The sequence below is a fragment of the Crotalus tigris genome, unplaced genomic scaffold (genome assembly GCF_016545835.1).
Source record: "Crotalus tigris isolate CLP2741 ecotype Arizona unplaced genomic scaffold, ASM1654583v1 scf7180000024339.11422700, whole genome shotgun sequence".
In the NCBI taxonomy this organism is placed as follows: Eukaryota; Metazoa; Chordata; class Lepidosauria; order Squamata; family Viperidae; genus Crotalus; species Crotalus tigris.
Window position 1 is genome coordinate 2,855,636 of NW_024100509.1, and position 15,236 is coordinate 2,870,871.

At 42.0% G+C, this 15,236-nt stretch overlaps 1 protein-coding gene across 1 annotated transcript; it reads left to right on the forward strand.

Moving 5' to 3' along the window:
- The first annotated feature begins 4,750 nt into the window (after positions 1–4,750).
- On the forward strand, positions 4,751–15,098 carry GRPEL1 (GrpE like 1, mitochondrial). The gene is made up of 4 exons (XM_039326024.1): positions 4,751–4,881; positions 6,462–6,627; positions 10,294–10,375; positions 11,157–15,098. The coding sequence occupies exons 1-4, from the start codon at positions 4,805–4,807 to the stop codon at positions 11,501–11,503; spliced, it is 672 nt and encodes a 223-aa protein (XP_039181958.1). The 5' UTR covers positions 4,751–4,804; the 3' UTR covers positions 11,504–15,098.
- The last annotated feature ends 138 nt before the right edge of the window (positions 15,099–15,236 follow it).

Consider the following 15,236-nt stretch of genomic DNA (forward strand, 5'->3'; position numbering starts at 1 on the left):
AGCAGGCAGCAAGGTGCAGAGCTGGCGAGCTTCACAGTGCCCGGCTCAGCCTCTCGGTGCTATGAGAAGAGTGCCCCACTGCCTGCCGAAACCCGGCATCCTAGGGGCTGGGTGGCATCGCACTTCTCTTCGGATTCACACTGCCTGGCTCAGCCTCTCGGCACTGTGAGGAGAGCACCCCAATGCCTACTGAAACCAGGCAGGCTGGGAGCTGGGTGGCATTGGGCTTCTTTTCGGATTCGTGCTGCCTGGCTCAGCCTTTCAGCACTGTGAGGAGAGTGCCTCGCTGCCTGCCGAAACCGGGCAGGCTGGGGGCTGGACGGCACTGTGCAGGTAACGTCGACTCTCGCATTGCTCATGGCGTCCCCTCCCCCAAAGCCCACCAAGCCAGATATGTGAAGTAGGCGAGGGCCACGTGCTGACCGCTTCCAGGTGATGGTGCATTTCTTCATTCCTCATGAAGGGTGACACCTTCCCAGCTGCGTTTCTTGCCTGTTTTTCTCCCTCCCTCATCTCAAATATTTTCCCACTACTCTGTTCTTGGAAGGAAGGAAGGAAGGAAGGAAGGAAGGAAGGAAGGAAGGAAGGAAGGAAGGAAGGAGAGGGAGGGTCTGAAGGAAGTCCTGCCTTAGTCTTGCCCTGCTGCCCTTTCACCATCCCCTTGCCCCCTCCTCCTAGCCTATCCTGGGGGTCTCCCATCCTATTGCTAAGGAAGCTTTGGATAGAAAGCCGGGTCTCCTCCCATGGAGAGGGAGTAGGCTTCCCTCTGACTTTGCCCCATACCCATCATGAGCAACCTGGCTAAGCAGAGCAAGCACAGCAGCAGCAGCAGCCTTGAGGAGGAGGTAAGTGCAGCTGGGCACCCCCTTGGGGTAGTGGGGCTGGGCTTGGTGCCGCAGGTGCCACCAAAGAACACACAGCCAACTCATCATGGGGACAACTTACTGTGGGTGGCTGGACGGCCAAGCTGGGCATTTGACCTCTGCTGTCCAGGGCTCCGGGCAGTCTGCACCACCATCCAGCCCCCCCCTTGCATGGCCTGAGAGGAACAGTGAGACTCCTCCAATAGACCATGGCTTGGCGCTTGCCCCGGTCCCACCCCCTTCTACCAGAGACTCTCAGATCTGTCCCACTCCTGCCCAGGCCCCCTTGACGTGAACCATGAAGAGCTGGCCATGCCCACCCAGTAGGCCACACCCACTCCAGCTACGCCCACCCAGTAGGCCATGCCCACCTGGCCACACCTACCCAGCCCCCTAAGGACAACCGCAATGCTGATGCGGCCCTCAATGAAATAGAGTTTGACACCCCTGCTGTATATAATGCTAAGCTAAAATGTGGTTCTTCCTGGTTCTGGTTTCTAGCCATTTTCTTTTATTACTTTTCTACTTCCTTAAAATGGTTTTTGTTCCTAATTTGTATATTTATGCAAATAATTTTCCTAAATCTTAATGATTCTCCCCTTTTATTTTTGGATTACATCATTTTAGATGCATGCAGGTAGTTTTAGGGAGAAAAATCACTACCTGTATACTACTAAAACACTTGTGTGTTTGATAACTTTGTAACTTAGTTGGGGAAAATAGGGCAATACTTTGTCAACAAAGGTATATCAAATGGGGTCTAGGACAACTCACTATGGCCAGCTCGTTGCTTCCAGCTTACCACTGCCAAGTCGCTTCTGCCAATTCACTGCCGCCAAAGAACACACAGCCAACTCGCCATGGGGACAACTTACTGTGGGTGGCTGGAGAAATGGATGGGTGAGCAAGTGGGCAAAGCACAGACTGGTGGCCAGAGGTTTCCCATTTTCACACACCTCCACTGTTGCCATGCTGAACTCCAGATTGAAGAGACTGGGGACAGTGACAGCAGTGGTGGGTGGGGCAGGTGTTGGCAGCAGCCAGGGATGTCCCATTTTCACACACACACCGCTGCTTCTGCCACTGCACTGAGCTCCAGGATGAAGAAGTCAGGGACAGTGGTAGCGTGTGGAGCAGGGGTCATGCAGATGATGGTGGCCAGGAGCATCCCATTTTCATACACGCCCTCGCAGCCCCACTGCTGCTGAGTTTCGGGTCGAAGAGGCTGGGGACAGCGGTGGGCAGGGTGGGTGGTAGAGAAGCAACAGCAGCCAGGGAGGCGTCCCATTTTCTCTCTCTCTCTCTCTCTCTCTCTCTCTCTCTCTCTCTCTCTCACACACACACACACACACACACACACACACACACACGTACTGCCACTACCATCTCCAACCTCTTTGGCTTGGAGCTCCACATGGCAGCAGTGATGGCAGTGGTGTGTGTGAAAAAGGGATGACCCTGGCCACCACCTCCTCCTTTAGCCCAAAGTTCAGCCCAACAGCAGCATCGAGGTGTGTGAAAATGGGATGCACCTGGCCACTGCATCCTCCCTGCCCAGCCCACTGCTACCACCATCCCTGGCCTCTTAGGCCTGGAGCTCAGTGGCAGCAGCAGTGTGGGGTATGTGAAAATGGGAAGTTTCTGGCTGCTACCGCTGCTCTGTGCTTTGACCACTCACTTGCTTGCCTACCCACTTGGCTCTCCCTCCAACTGCTGTGGCAAGTTATGCCTGTATAATTGTCCTGTGGAAACTTGGCAGTGGTAAATTGGCAGAGGTGACTTGGTAGTGGCAAACTGGTAGCAGTGAGCTGATCACACTGAGTTGGCCACAGCAAATTGACCCATTCTAATTAATGGAATGCTGGGATCCAATATTCCAGAGGGAATGAAATTTGGGGAATTTTTTGCTGCACTGCTGCTATTTAACATTGCTGCCACACTGCCAAAGTCAGCTACAGTCATGTGATCCTCATTTTCAACATTCCTGATAGTTTCTCACAAGTCAGTGGGGAACCTGGAAAGAATTGATATAATTGTTGGAAAAAAGTCAATGCAGAAATGTTCCAGTCCCTCTGAGCTTGCACTGTGCTGACCACTTGCATTGCTCCCTCCGCCTCTCAGCAGCTGACACTTACCTGCCTGCTGGACAGGGAAGAGGAATGGAGGAACAGAAATAGAAGAGGGAAGGAAGTAGGGTGAATGGAAAGGATGGAGGGAAAGGAAGGAAGGTACAGGAAGGGAAGGAGGAAAAAAGGGAGATAGGAAGGGAGGAACAGGGAGGGAGGGAAGGGGAAAGATAGATTTCCATTGGTTGATTGCTCTGTTAGGAATTTTCTCCTTAGTTCTAAGTTGCTTCTCTCTTTGGTTAGTTTCCATTCATTGTTTCTTATCTTGCCTTTTGGTGCTTTGAAAATAGTTTGACCCCCTCTTCCTTGTGGTAGCCCCTCAAATATTGGAACACTGATATCATGTCTCCCCTTAGTCCTTTTTTTTTTTTCATTAGACTAGACATACCCAATTCCTATAACCATACTTTGTATGTTTTAGCTTCCAGACCCTTAATCATTCTTGTAATCATTCTTAATAAGCTTTGGCCTGGAAATGACCAGTTTATATGGGTTAGGATATTAATAGCCCTTGGGTCTTGCAAGCCCAGTAGGTTGAGTCAGGATCATGGCCAAACTAATTCAGAAGCCCCCCCCCCCCAGAATAAGTTAAATAGCACAAGAATAAGTTAAATAGAACTATAAGATCTAGATTGTAAAAATCAGAATATCCATTAGATGGTAGAAACATTTTCAATATTGCATTTGCTTGCTGATATCCAGATTTAGGCATGACTTCTTATATCAAAAAATGAAAGAAAACTTCAGGCTAACCTTGCCTTTTGATTTGTAGGCAGGCAGATAAAAAGTGAACTTAGAAGGCTCTGTAAGCTGCATTGTAGGAGGTATTTTCATCCCTCCGTTCTAATTGATTTGGAGAGATGAAATGACAGCAATAATGGGTAAGAGAAGCTAAACCTTTTGGTAATCTGTTTTGTTAAATATTTAAAAGCTCAAGAAAGTGTAGCTACCTCAGGGATGACACTCTGACATGGGATCAGTGAGCAAGTCAGGTACCCAAAGTTCAGACCAGATGTAGCTATAGTTAATGTTTGTCATGTAAATTCAACCATAACGTGACTTAGTTTAGTATCTGTTAGAGCTTTTTCAGAAAATTATTGCTAAACTCTACATAGCTCTTGTCTGAAATTGGTTTAGATTTGCAGCACATACTATCTAAAGGCTAATAAATTATTATTTATTCGCATGTTCTGGTTGTTTCAAGTTAAATGTAGAAACCCGGACAGAGAGTCAGTTCGGTATAAGAAAGCCAAATTAAACATCGGTAAGACACCCGGCTAGAAACCGGAAGACCGAGAGTTCTAGTTCCGCTTTAGCTACAAAGCCAGCTGGGTGACCTTGGGTCAGTCGCTCAGTTCTCTCAACCTCTAAGAAGGCCGGCAGTGGCAAATCGCTTCCGAAATCTTGCCAAGAAAACTGTAAGGATTAGTCCAGGTAGTCGCCAGGAGTCACCACCGGTTCGAAGCCACACGCTCACACATTTTAAAAAAAGAAAGAAACCCAGGCACCTAAAATATCATTCGTTTAAATTTGACTTAGTACGTTGCCGAAGAACTGATATTTTCTTCTGAATTCGTAGGGAAACAGAGTTGCTACGCAACCGTGCCTCCGCCGATAACACCTTATACTTCCTCTCCTTAAATCGAAGACCGACCCCGCTTAAGCGGCGGAAGACGATAGCGCGCTCTTCGTGGCACGTGGTACCAATGGCGTTCCTAATTGGCTAAGTGAGCCGCCAAGTACGACAGACGCGCCCTCTGATTTGACGGGATCCGTTTCCGTTGGAAGTTAAGCGGAAGGGACCCAGGTGGCGGCATGGCGGCGGTTGTCGTGTGCGGCGCGCGGCGCCTGGCGGGGCGAGCGGCTTTTCTCTTGTCCGGGGCTTCGCGGCGGTAAGAGGGAGAAAATGGAGGCGGCGCTTCTCTCTCTTTTTTTTTCTGGGAGAGGAGCACGGCTGGGAATCATCAGGCGACTATATATACCAGGCGTCTCTTTTCGAGCAGGGCCTCTCGGTCTTTAGGAAGGCGAGGTAGCCAGTCTTCCCAGAGTGGCGTGTACCGCAGGGACGGCTTCCAACCAAATAAGACATTTGGAGGAGTTGGGAAAGTGCTGTGCCGAGAGAACCGGAAGGAAGGGAGGTGGCCGGGTAGAAAGGCCTGTCCTGTAAGTGACGAAACGTGGGTGTAGAGTTGGGCCACTTTCTTCTTGCGAAGGTGGGAGAGATGATACGACCTTCCCTGGTTTTGCTTTTCGGATTTTCTTGGCGATGCTTCGAGGGAATAGCTTTTAAGTTTTTGAAAAGCACGTGCGTATCAAGAAATGCTGTTTACTAAATCTCTTCAAAACTAATTTAAGGGCTCCAAAAGAAAAGCAAAAGGTAGTGTTTTAGCCCAGCAGGCAAGCCAGGCTTATGGATTACTTCTTTCTCCTTCCACTCCTCTTTTTTTTTTTTTTTTCAATTTTACCTCATGACAATTTTACTGGCCAAAATAGTAAAAATTAGGTTTTTAAAATCCCGGACTGTATGTAAAGCAGGAAATTAAATAGTTTGCTTGGTCATAGTGAAAGGACCTAAATGTCCATAGTATATAATGGTCACTCAAAATAACTTGGTATCTGGGCTTTATTGAGAAATTTTATTCTGTAAATAAAATACAGAACTGACTGTGAAAGAAGATGGAATAGGCCAAGGATTGGATTGAAATTGTTGCCTGATATATATTATTTTAAGGACTAGATTCTTGTTTGTTTTAATGTTATGTTAATATATTATACCCAAAGCTAAAATCATTCTTCCTGTTTTCTTATTTTTAAAAGCCTCCTAAAGTAGGTCATATTTAAAAAAAGAAAAACTGGATAGTACTAATGAAAGACTGTAAGCAGGCTGGAATAATGTCCACTTTTGCTAAAATAGGCATGGAATTTGAATAACGGAACAGTTCAGGTCCCTGGGATGGAATAACGTTTTGAAATAGAATGATGGGTGTAGGACTAGAATAAAAGCTTCTAGAATCATGTTGGGATCTACAGTGGTCATGGTAAACTTATCATAGAAAAGTGCTTTTGTAGATGATGTGACGACAGGTTTAATGTCAGTATTTTTTATTTTATTTTAATAATTGGAGAAGTAAATGAGAATTGTTATGTCAAATAAAGGACAACTGTTTGATTGCACAAGAGGGCACATGTTGATCCGAAAAGCGGACCCTGTACCTGCAAGAAAAAAAGCAATGATGATGAAAGTACTAATTTTAATACAAGGATAAGTGATCTCCCAGAAAGACTTAATTTGTATGCCATTGGCAAAAAAACCCCACATAGTTAAGTGGTTTGGGGTCAGAGTGTGTTAAGCAGCATATTACCAGTTTTTCTAATACAAAACATCTTTTTTCTTGCTCTAAAATACTCTGGATTTGTATCCACTCATATCCCTATTTTTTTAGAATTTTACTGATTCTGATCTTGTTTTTAGGTCTACTCAGCTGCTTTGCACAATGACCCAGGAAAAAAGCACTGGACCAAATTTGGAAGAAGAACAAAGCCAGAGGCACAATGAACAAAAACCTGATTCTTGCTCTGGTGCAAATATATTAACAGAGGAAAAGACTAAACTGGAAGAGCAATTAAAGGAAATAACTGTAAGAATATTTATTTATTGTAGGGAAAACAATAATTGTTTTGTATCTTAATGGAGCTGAACCAGATGTCACAGGGTGTGTTCATTTTTTTAAAGCTAACACTGGGCATAGCCAACCAGCCACAGAATGGTTGCTTAACAAAAAATAAATGGTGATATTACTCTCTGCCTCCATTCCCTTCAATATCATTTTGGTCTACTTTGGGGCAGGTGAATAGATTTCCAAATGTCAGTCTGCAATCTCAGTTTTATTATGGAAGATTGCCTGTGAGGATTAGAATCATTCATGGAAATAGGTCTCCTGCTTAAGCAGGGGGTTGGACTAGAAGACCTCCAAGGTCCCTTTCAACTTTCTCATTCTGTAATACTGTAATAAGGATGTTACTGTTCGGGATCATGCCTGCTTTTTTGTTTTTAAAATAGAATACTACAAATCGGGTATGATAGAGATGTATGTATATAGTCAGCCTACTTTCTGCTCCTGATTTTACCATAATTGAGCCTAGCAATTACAATCATGACGGTCATAAAGTGGATCATGTGACCTGATTTTACAAATCTTTGGTTAAGTGAACATCACGGTTGTTAAGCAAACTCATTGTTTATGATGGGTGGTTTTCTATCTGTGATGGTGCTCTTCCACTGAATGCGCAGCTTTGGGAGGGACACACATGGAGTAGTGATGGAGGAGGGGGTTAGGGTTAGGGTGCAACCGATCCCTAGTGCCCAAAAGGTTGGGGTCCTCTGAGTTAAGTGAAAAGTCAGTTCTGGAAGACAGTTTAAGGGGTCTTCAAACTTGGCCCTTTTATGACATGTGGACTTCAACTCCCAGAATTCCTCAACCAGGCATGCTGGCTGATGAATTCTGGGAGTTGAAGTCCACAAATCATAAAAGGGCCAAATTTGAAGACTGCTGGTTTAATGCTTTACAGGTAGGCCTCAACTTATCACCACAATTGAGACCGGAACTTCTGTTGCTAAATGATGCAATCATTAAGTGAGTTGCACCTGAATTAAAAAAAAATATCACAGTCATTAAGCAAATCATGCTTTTTTTTTTTTTTTAAACCCAGTTTCCGCCATTGACCCTCTGGGAACATCAGAAATAGTGATCATGAAACCCCAGGATGCTGCAACTGTTATAAATACATGCTGGTTGCCAAGTGCCTAAATTTTGATCGTGTGACTGCAGCAACGCTATATAATCATAAGTTTGAGGACTAGTCATAAGTCATTGTTTTCAATGCCGTTGTAAGTGAATGGTTGTTAAATAAATGGTCTCAAGTTGAGGATTCTCTGTATCATGGTTAAAAACTAATTCCAATGCCATAGAAAGGTGTTTTCCATTGCTTCCAGTTTTAAAGAAAGGACATATAGGAGTGACTGGACAATCTGCTAAGCAACCTTGGGCAACAGGATCACATCTGGAACAAGTAGAATTTTTAGTTTATGTGAATAAAAATTTTAATTAATGATTAGTCGCAGTGCAAACTAAAATTTGTGATTCTTAAAATCACTTAGCAACATAGTTCCTGGTCCAAATTATAGTCTTTAACTGATGACTGCCTGTATCTCTGCAGGTAGAGTGAGTTCTTATACAGCTAGTCCTTGACTTTCAGCCATTTATTCATCAATTGAAGTTACGATGATGCTGAAGGAATGATGGTTAAGACTGGTTCTCAGAGTTCCAGCCATTCTAGCACCCCCACAGTCATGTGATCACAATCGGAGCCTATGGCAGCCAGCTAGTACAACCAGTTGCAGCACCCTGCAATCATCTGACCACCATTTGCAATCTTTCCTGCCGGCTTCCCAAGAAAATAAGTGGGGAAGTTGAGAGGGAATATCGCAAGTTACTCGAATGAGTCTCCATCTGTGTACCCTCCACTAACCTTTCTGTGCTTGGAACACACTGGCCACCTGTGCATTCCTGCACATCCTGCCCAACTGTACCACATCTCTCTTGTGTATTTTTTCTCCAATTCTTGCCACAGTTCCTTTGCACCCTCCCAAACTTCCATTGTGTCTCGCTCACACATTCCCCAACCCACACTGCACCTTTCTCACATCATGCATCCCTTTGCACTCTCCTTGGCCCTCGCATTGCCCCTTACCCTCATGCATCCACTAGACCCTTGCCATGCTACCCCTGCACACCATCCCCAACCCACACCTTCATGCACCCTCCCTGACCTGCACCTTCTTTCAGAGCCTTTCCTGCATCCCTAGGCATCCTCCCCAGCCTCACTGTGTACCTTCCCTGCATTCCTTTGTACCCTCTTCCACCGGGCAGCAGCCACTTACCTGCTTGTGAGTTGCCTGGGATCACAATTTCCTCCCAGTTTTCCTGCTGACTTGTTTGTGGGAATGTGGCAGGATGTTGCATTACCTAACAATCATAGGATTTGTTTAACAGCAGCAACTGGGAATGGAGGAATTGTAGGAGTTCCAGTTGCAGTTGCCAACATAAATTGAGGATTACCTGTATCAGTGGTGGCAAACCTATGGCACGCGTGCCAGAGGCGGCACTCAGAGCCCTCTCTGGGCACGCGCACCATGCCCTGGAAATGGCAACTGTCCCTCTTCAACCAGCCGCCTGCTAACTTGCTGAGGTCCCACGTGGCCGGATGCATCCCAGCATGGCTGGTTTCCCTCCCCAGAGGGAGGCTTCAAAGGCGGCTTCTCTGAACTGCTGGGGGTGGGCTGCAGAGCCCCCGAGTGCACCGGTCGACGGGCCGGCAGGCTGTGGCTGCTGACGGACACTGTTGGCCCCTATGCACTCACTGGTCTCTGTGTGCGGGGGCCGATGGTGTTAGGCAGCAGCCGCCCTGGCCGCTGCCTCATCTTGCCCTGCAACAATTGCACCCCCGCCCTGCCTTGCCATGCCTCGCCTCACCCCTCAGGATGAGCCTCCTGCCCACCGCCCGCCTGCCAGAGACCCCCTAGATCTCTCCCAACCCTGTCCGCCCCCCACAGGCATCCCTCCCCACAAGCAACAACGAAGTGGCCACACCTACCCAGTCTGCCATGACCACAGCCACACCCACCTGGCACCCAGCGATAAATAAGTGGGTTTTGGGTTGCAATTTGGGCACTCGGTCTCTAAAAGGTTCGCCATCACTGACCTATATTATGCTAAGTGATGATGGTTTGTAACTCATTGTTTAATCAAATCAACCATAAACTCATAGATCAACCATAAATTGGCCATAAACCATAACTTGGTGTGTGCAAAACAAAGCAACATTATTCTGTGCAAAATAAGTGATGTATTATGTCTCTCCCATCATCCCATTTAACATACAAATTGCTGCAATAGTAGTTTTATATTTTTAGCCAGGTATGATTGATATACCTCATTGACAGTGTTCACACTGCATCCTAAATCACAACAAAGGGTTAATGAGAGTAGATTAATGAGAATGTATGCATGTCCATCCTATCCTCCATTGCTTGGGATTCATTAACTAGGGTTGAAAGTTTAGCATGTCTTCTGAACCTATAGTAACACATATTTGGGACTTCCAAAATAATCAGAATAAAATACAATTTAAAACCTCATTTGAAAAGTTAAATGGATATAAATGGGGATGGAATGAGAGGAGTTCTATAATTTGACTGACTTTATACTTTACCTTGTGTCATTACACTTCTTTTTTTGTTCTAGGATAAATATAAACGTGCCCTGGCAGATGCAGAGAATCTCCGGCAGAGAACTCAGAAATTGGTAGAAGAAGCAAAATTATATGGTATATTCACATTTTGCTTATTGGAATTAGAATGCAGGTGCAAGCCCGAACATACTAATTTCGACTAGGTTTATCCATATATCAATTGAATGCTCTTGGCTCAATGTGTGAACTCAGTTATTGTAAATTGTTAAAAGTCAACCAATTATAATTATAAAATACACCATAGTTACTAGTGTTTTTTTTATTCATGTAATGGTTATTAATTAAAACTATTTAGTTTTCTGCTGGGACTGTTATCAGTGCTTGATTTTCTTTGGTTTGGGCTTCGTAAGAATTGGAAACAAAAAGATATGAGAACTGGATTCTTTATTTTTTTAAAAAAATAGGAAATAATTTCAGAAAATAAAGACTTTGTCATCTGCAATGACAAACTGTATTTGCCTAATAATCTTTAGCACAGATCACTTGGTATTCTACAGAGGAAAAAGTAGAGTGCAGCTATTTTACCATAGAGAAGCTCTGTTATAATTTGGAACTGAGTCTGGAAAGACTTAAATTATTGGTAATGTTTTCATAATAATATCCATTGATTGGATCTATATTTAAAAAGTCATACTGTAGTCCCACTGAAATGAATGCACTTAGTTATGATAACTTGTTCTGATGTGCAGCATGATCATGATTCATTCTGGATGTAGCTGATTCTCAGCTTCAATTTATTATAGTAAAATCAAAATGTAGTGAAAATTCATTTTCAAATGCCATTTTTACATGTGGTTGAAATATTCATCTATATTTTAAGGATTGACTATAATTTTACTATGGTTTTGCATTCTAGGAATTCAGAGTTTCTGCAAGGACTTACTGGAAGTTGCTGATGTTCTGGAAAAAGCAACTGAGTCTGTTCCCAAAGAAGAACTAAAAGATGAAAACCCCCATTTGAAAAATCTTTATGAAGGTCTTGCCATGACTGAAGTTCAAATACAGAAAGTGTTTAAAAAACATGGATTGGTGAAATTGAATCCTCTCGGAGCCAAATTTGATCCTTATGAACATGAAGCATTATTTCAAGTACCCACAGAAGGGAAAGAACCGGGCACTATAGCTTTAGTATCAAAGGTTGGCTATAAATTGCATAGCCGTACTTTAAGGCCTGCATTGGTAGCTGTTGTGAAAGAACAATAGCAGTCTAATCTGAAAGAATTAATAAGCATCACATAGATACTAGTTAGAGTTCTTAATAATGCCCCATTATATAGAGTTGATTTATCAAATGAAATGGGATACAGAGGAAAATAACGGATGGGTGATAAAGCATATAGAGCAATGTGAAAATGTTTTTAAATGAATGTATATAATGTGGAGACAATGCAAACTACAAACATAAATTACAGCATCAAATTATATATAGTACCTTTTCATTAATGTAAGTCCTCAAGGATAGCCTACCTAATAACCGGGCAACAAGAAGAATGCCATATAGATATTTCCACATTGAAATCTTTCAAACTGTTTGTGTCATCTTGTTTATGCTTCTGTTCAAGTCCTATCCTAAGCTGCGATTGCACTGTGGTGAAACAAAGATGGTGGCAAGATATACATGCACAACCAATAATGCAATGAGATCACTGGAAATCATTCCTTGTTGATGCCGCTTAGCATCTCATGTGCTTTAATTCATATAAAGGTGTCAGAATAGTATGATGCTAAAGTAATATGCAATTAATCTAAATATTGTTAATTGTTCACTGCTTACCTTTAAACAGAGAGTTGTTTTGCATCACTAAGGATAGAAGACATTATTGGAAATGAGCAAAATGAACAGGAGGTATAGATGACTATGACATGCAGTTATATATGAATGCCTTTGAAAATTGACTCCTGCTCAAGTGGGTCAGCTTTCCTATTTGATTTCAGTCTTCCTGTAAGAGCCCAGCAGCTTGTCTTTTCTTTCCTTCTTTGTCTTTTCTTTGTGTCGTCTCATTGCAATCTTGTTCCTCAGTTTTCTTCCCAATGAAGTTACCATCTCTTTTCTATTTTTCCTAAAGGGTGGGAAATGGTGTCACGGACATCTCTTTGTATGAATGGTCTGTATGTAAGAAGTAATTAGTATATGCAGAGGGGGATCAATAATTTTTAACTGTAGTGTCTTGCATTTAATTTTGACAATGACTTTTTGTCTTGATTGTGCCCTTTTGGGGCAAAGTAGTAAAGGTCATATATTGTAAATTGATATATTTGATATATTCATCTAACTCAATGAGAGATCCCGTGATAAAAGTCGCACAAAATGAGGTTTCATCAGGCTGAAAAAAGGTACTGCTTCAGGAACAGTGGTATTTGTACTTCTGTTACTTTATTAGTAAGAAAGTGTTAAATAGGACTGTAATTGGTGACTTGTATTCACTGGTGTATGCAATTTTCCCTAGCTATTGAATTCCATCATAAAATGCAAGCACCAGAAAATGACAACATATGATCTTTAATGTTAAAAATATTTAGCTATATTGTTTTGTCATATCTCCTTACTATTGGAAAAAAATTGTTATTTTTTTAGATTAAATTGTGCGTGCATGCATTATGTTGCCAGCCCCCATGTGTACGATAAGCTATTTGTGACAGATACGTACGGTTTGCAGAATGATATAGATCTATCATTATCGACTGCAAGTATATTTTAATATTATCCTTCTCCTGAATATATACTAAATTGGCATGTTAGCAGAAAAACTTTCATCACTTAAGTAGAAATTACTGATATGCAATATGTACAGTTGCATGCAAAAGTTTATGCATGCCTAATCAAATTATATATTGCAATGAAATAGTGAACAGAAGTTGAATTTTGAATGCACTTTCTATGCATAATGTTGGGACACTTTCAGATGTCAGATCTGTTCAGATGCAGAACTGTCCTAAACATACACCCAAATTAACCATGAAGTCCTTGTAGGAAAACAAAATCAATGGTTTTGGAATGGCCATTGTTCTCATACTTGAAATAAACATTTGCATACAGATGGACCTAAGAATATTTCTAAGTTTAAAGACTTATGCAAGAAGAGTGAGGAAAAAAGTAATCCTAGAAGCTGTTACTTCTAGCAAAGGTGCTTGAAATTCTATCGGAAAGGATACTCAGTTATGCATCTGCCATATTCACTTTAAAAAAAAAACTGCATATGCATAGTGTGTATTCAGATTTGCAGAAAGATGCTGTGTTTAAATTGTACAACATAATTGTTTTGTTGGCTTCTGTTCATTTAGAGATTCACAGATGCATACAATTTATTCTGAACTTTTCCATGCAACTGTATAGTGATTCTGATTTCTAAGATTGAGAATACAAGAAATTTTAATGTATCTCAAAGCACATTTACTAGTAATTAACTGACAAATGAGTTATTCTGCTGCACATGTAGTAAATTATGTATTCAAAAGACGTTTAGGAATAAGCTTAACAAAAAGCTATCAAGACTCATTATCCAGCAAAGTGAGTAGACCAGAAGTACGGTTTTAGTAATGGATAGTTTATCAGAATCTTGCCTATGTATAACAGATTGTTCGTACCCACCAATATAAAAAAGTGTCTCTTTCCTTTTTAAGTAGTTTGTGGGGTAATATGGGAAGCACGGGTATCATAAAACCACTAAGAAAGTAAAAAAAACTTGCAGTTAATGTTGAAAAAAGTAGCAGGAAAGGAAATACAATCATTTCAGGACAACTGCCAATGCCTTTTGTCAACTGCTACATTGCTAAAACATCTTGAAGCACACAGCATCGTACACTAATCACACTGTGATCACCTGTTATATTCATGTGTAGCTTGGTAATATGTACGTTTTTTATTTTGGGATTCTTGCCCAAGATGGAAAGTGTGTTTAAACAAGACTTCCGGTTAGATGTCATGGCGTTACAGGCGCAGGAAAACGGGGTCTGTTTTCCACATCTGATTTCGCTCTGCTGGGGACTCTAAAAAGGGTTTAAAGTCGCCCCAGAGAGGCGACGAAGGGGACCCTCATCGACCGCAGAGTGGTGGCAGCCCTTCTGTTTGATCCGAAGAAGCTCTTCAAACCAGCAGAAGACTGGCCAACAACCCAAAATAAGCACTAATTAGCAACCTTTGAACAATACAGATGGAACTGGGTGAGAACGTAATCCTGTATAATTTTAAAACTTCCTGGAAAAAAATTCCCAAAGTAAAGAATACCCCCAGATGATAGAGAGAAGGGGATTCCCCCACCTTTTTCTCTCAGAAAAAGAGAAGCGGCCAATAGCTTTCTTTGGGGGAAAATTAGAGAAAACCACAAGATTAATTTGGATTTAATATAGAGACATAACTGACAAATTTGGGGACTAAAAGTATTTTTAAGACTTTCTTTTTGGAAAAGTTATTTGGAAAGTTGGTGAAATAAGTTTGGACTTAAAAGTTGGAAGATGGATGTTAACATCTAGTGGTGAACTTTGGCATTACAATTTATTATGCTTAAAGAAAATTTGGTACAAAGCCTGGACATAGATAAGGCTTTGTTGTTCCTGGAAACTTTCATTTTTGCAGACTGCAGATGGGAAAAGGGGGAAAAAATCATCATGCTGTTTTATCTGTATGAAGGAGACAATAAACCGTTCTGAATTGGCTGGCCTGGATTACAAATATTGACTTTTAGTTTCAAGAATTATCAAGAAATATTAAGAAACAGTGAGAAAGTTGCTTCGGGACTATTTCTCTTTGGAAGAAACATGGATAATCAACAAGAAAATGTAAATGGACTTCAGAAAAAAATTATTTCCATATTGAAATCAATTCAAGAGGCAATTGTTTTAAATTATGAGACTAAAAATAATTTAAATCACATAAATGAGCAACTCTCCAACTTAAACTTGCAAGCAAAAAACATTCAGTAAACGACCATACAGAATG

Coding starts and splice junctions, on each gene's coding strand:
- GRPEL1 (XM_039326024.1), top strand. CDS start 4,805: ATGGCGGCGGTTGTCGTGTGCGGCGCGCGGCGCCTGGCGGGGCGAGCG. Junction 4,882..6,461: donor TTGTCCGGGGCTTCGCGGCG/GTAAGAGGGAGA, acceptor TCTTGTTTTTAG/GTCTACTCAGCTGCTTTGCA. Junction 6,628..10,293: donor AGCAATTAAAGGAAATAACT/GTAAGAATATTT, acceptor TTTTTGTTCTAG/GATAAATATAAACGTGCCCT.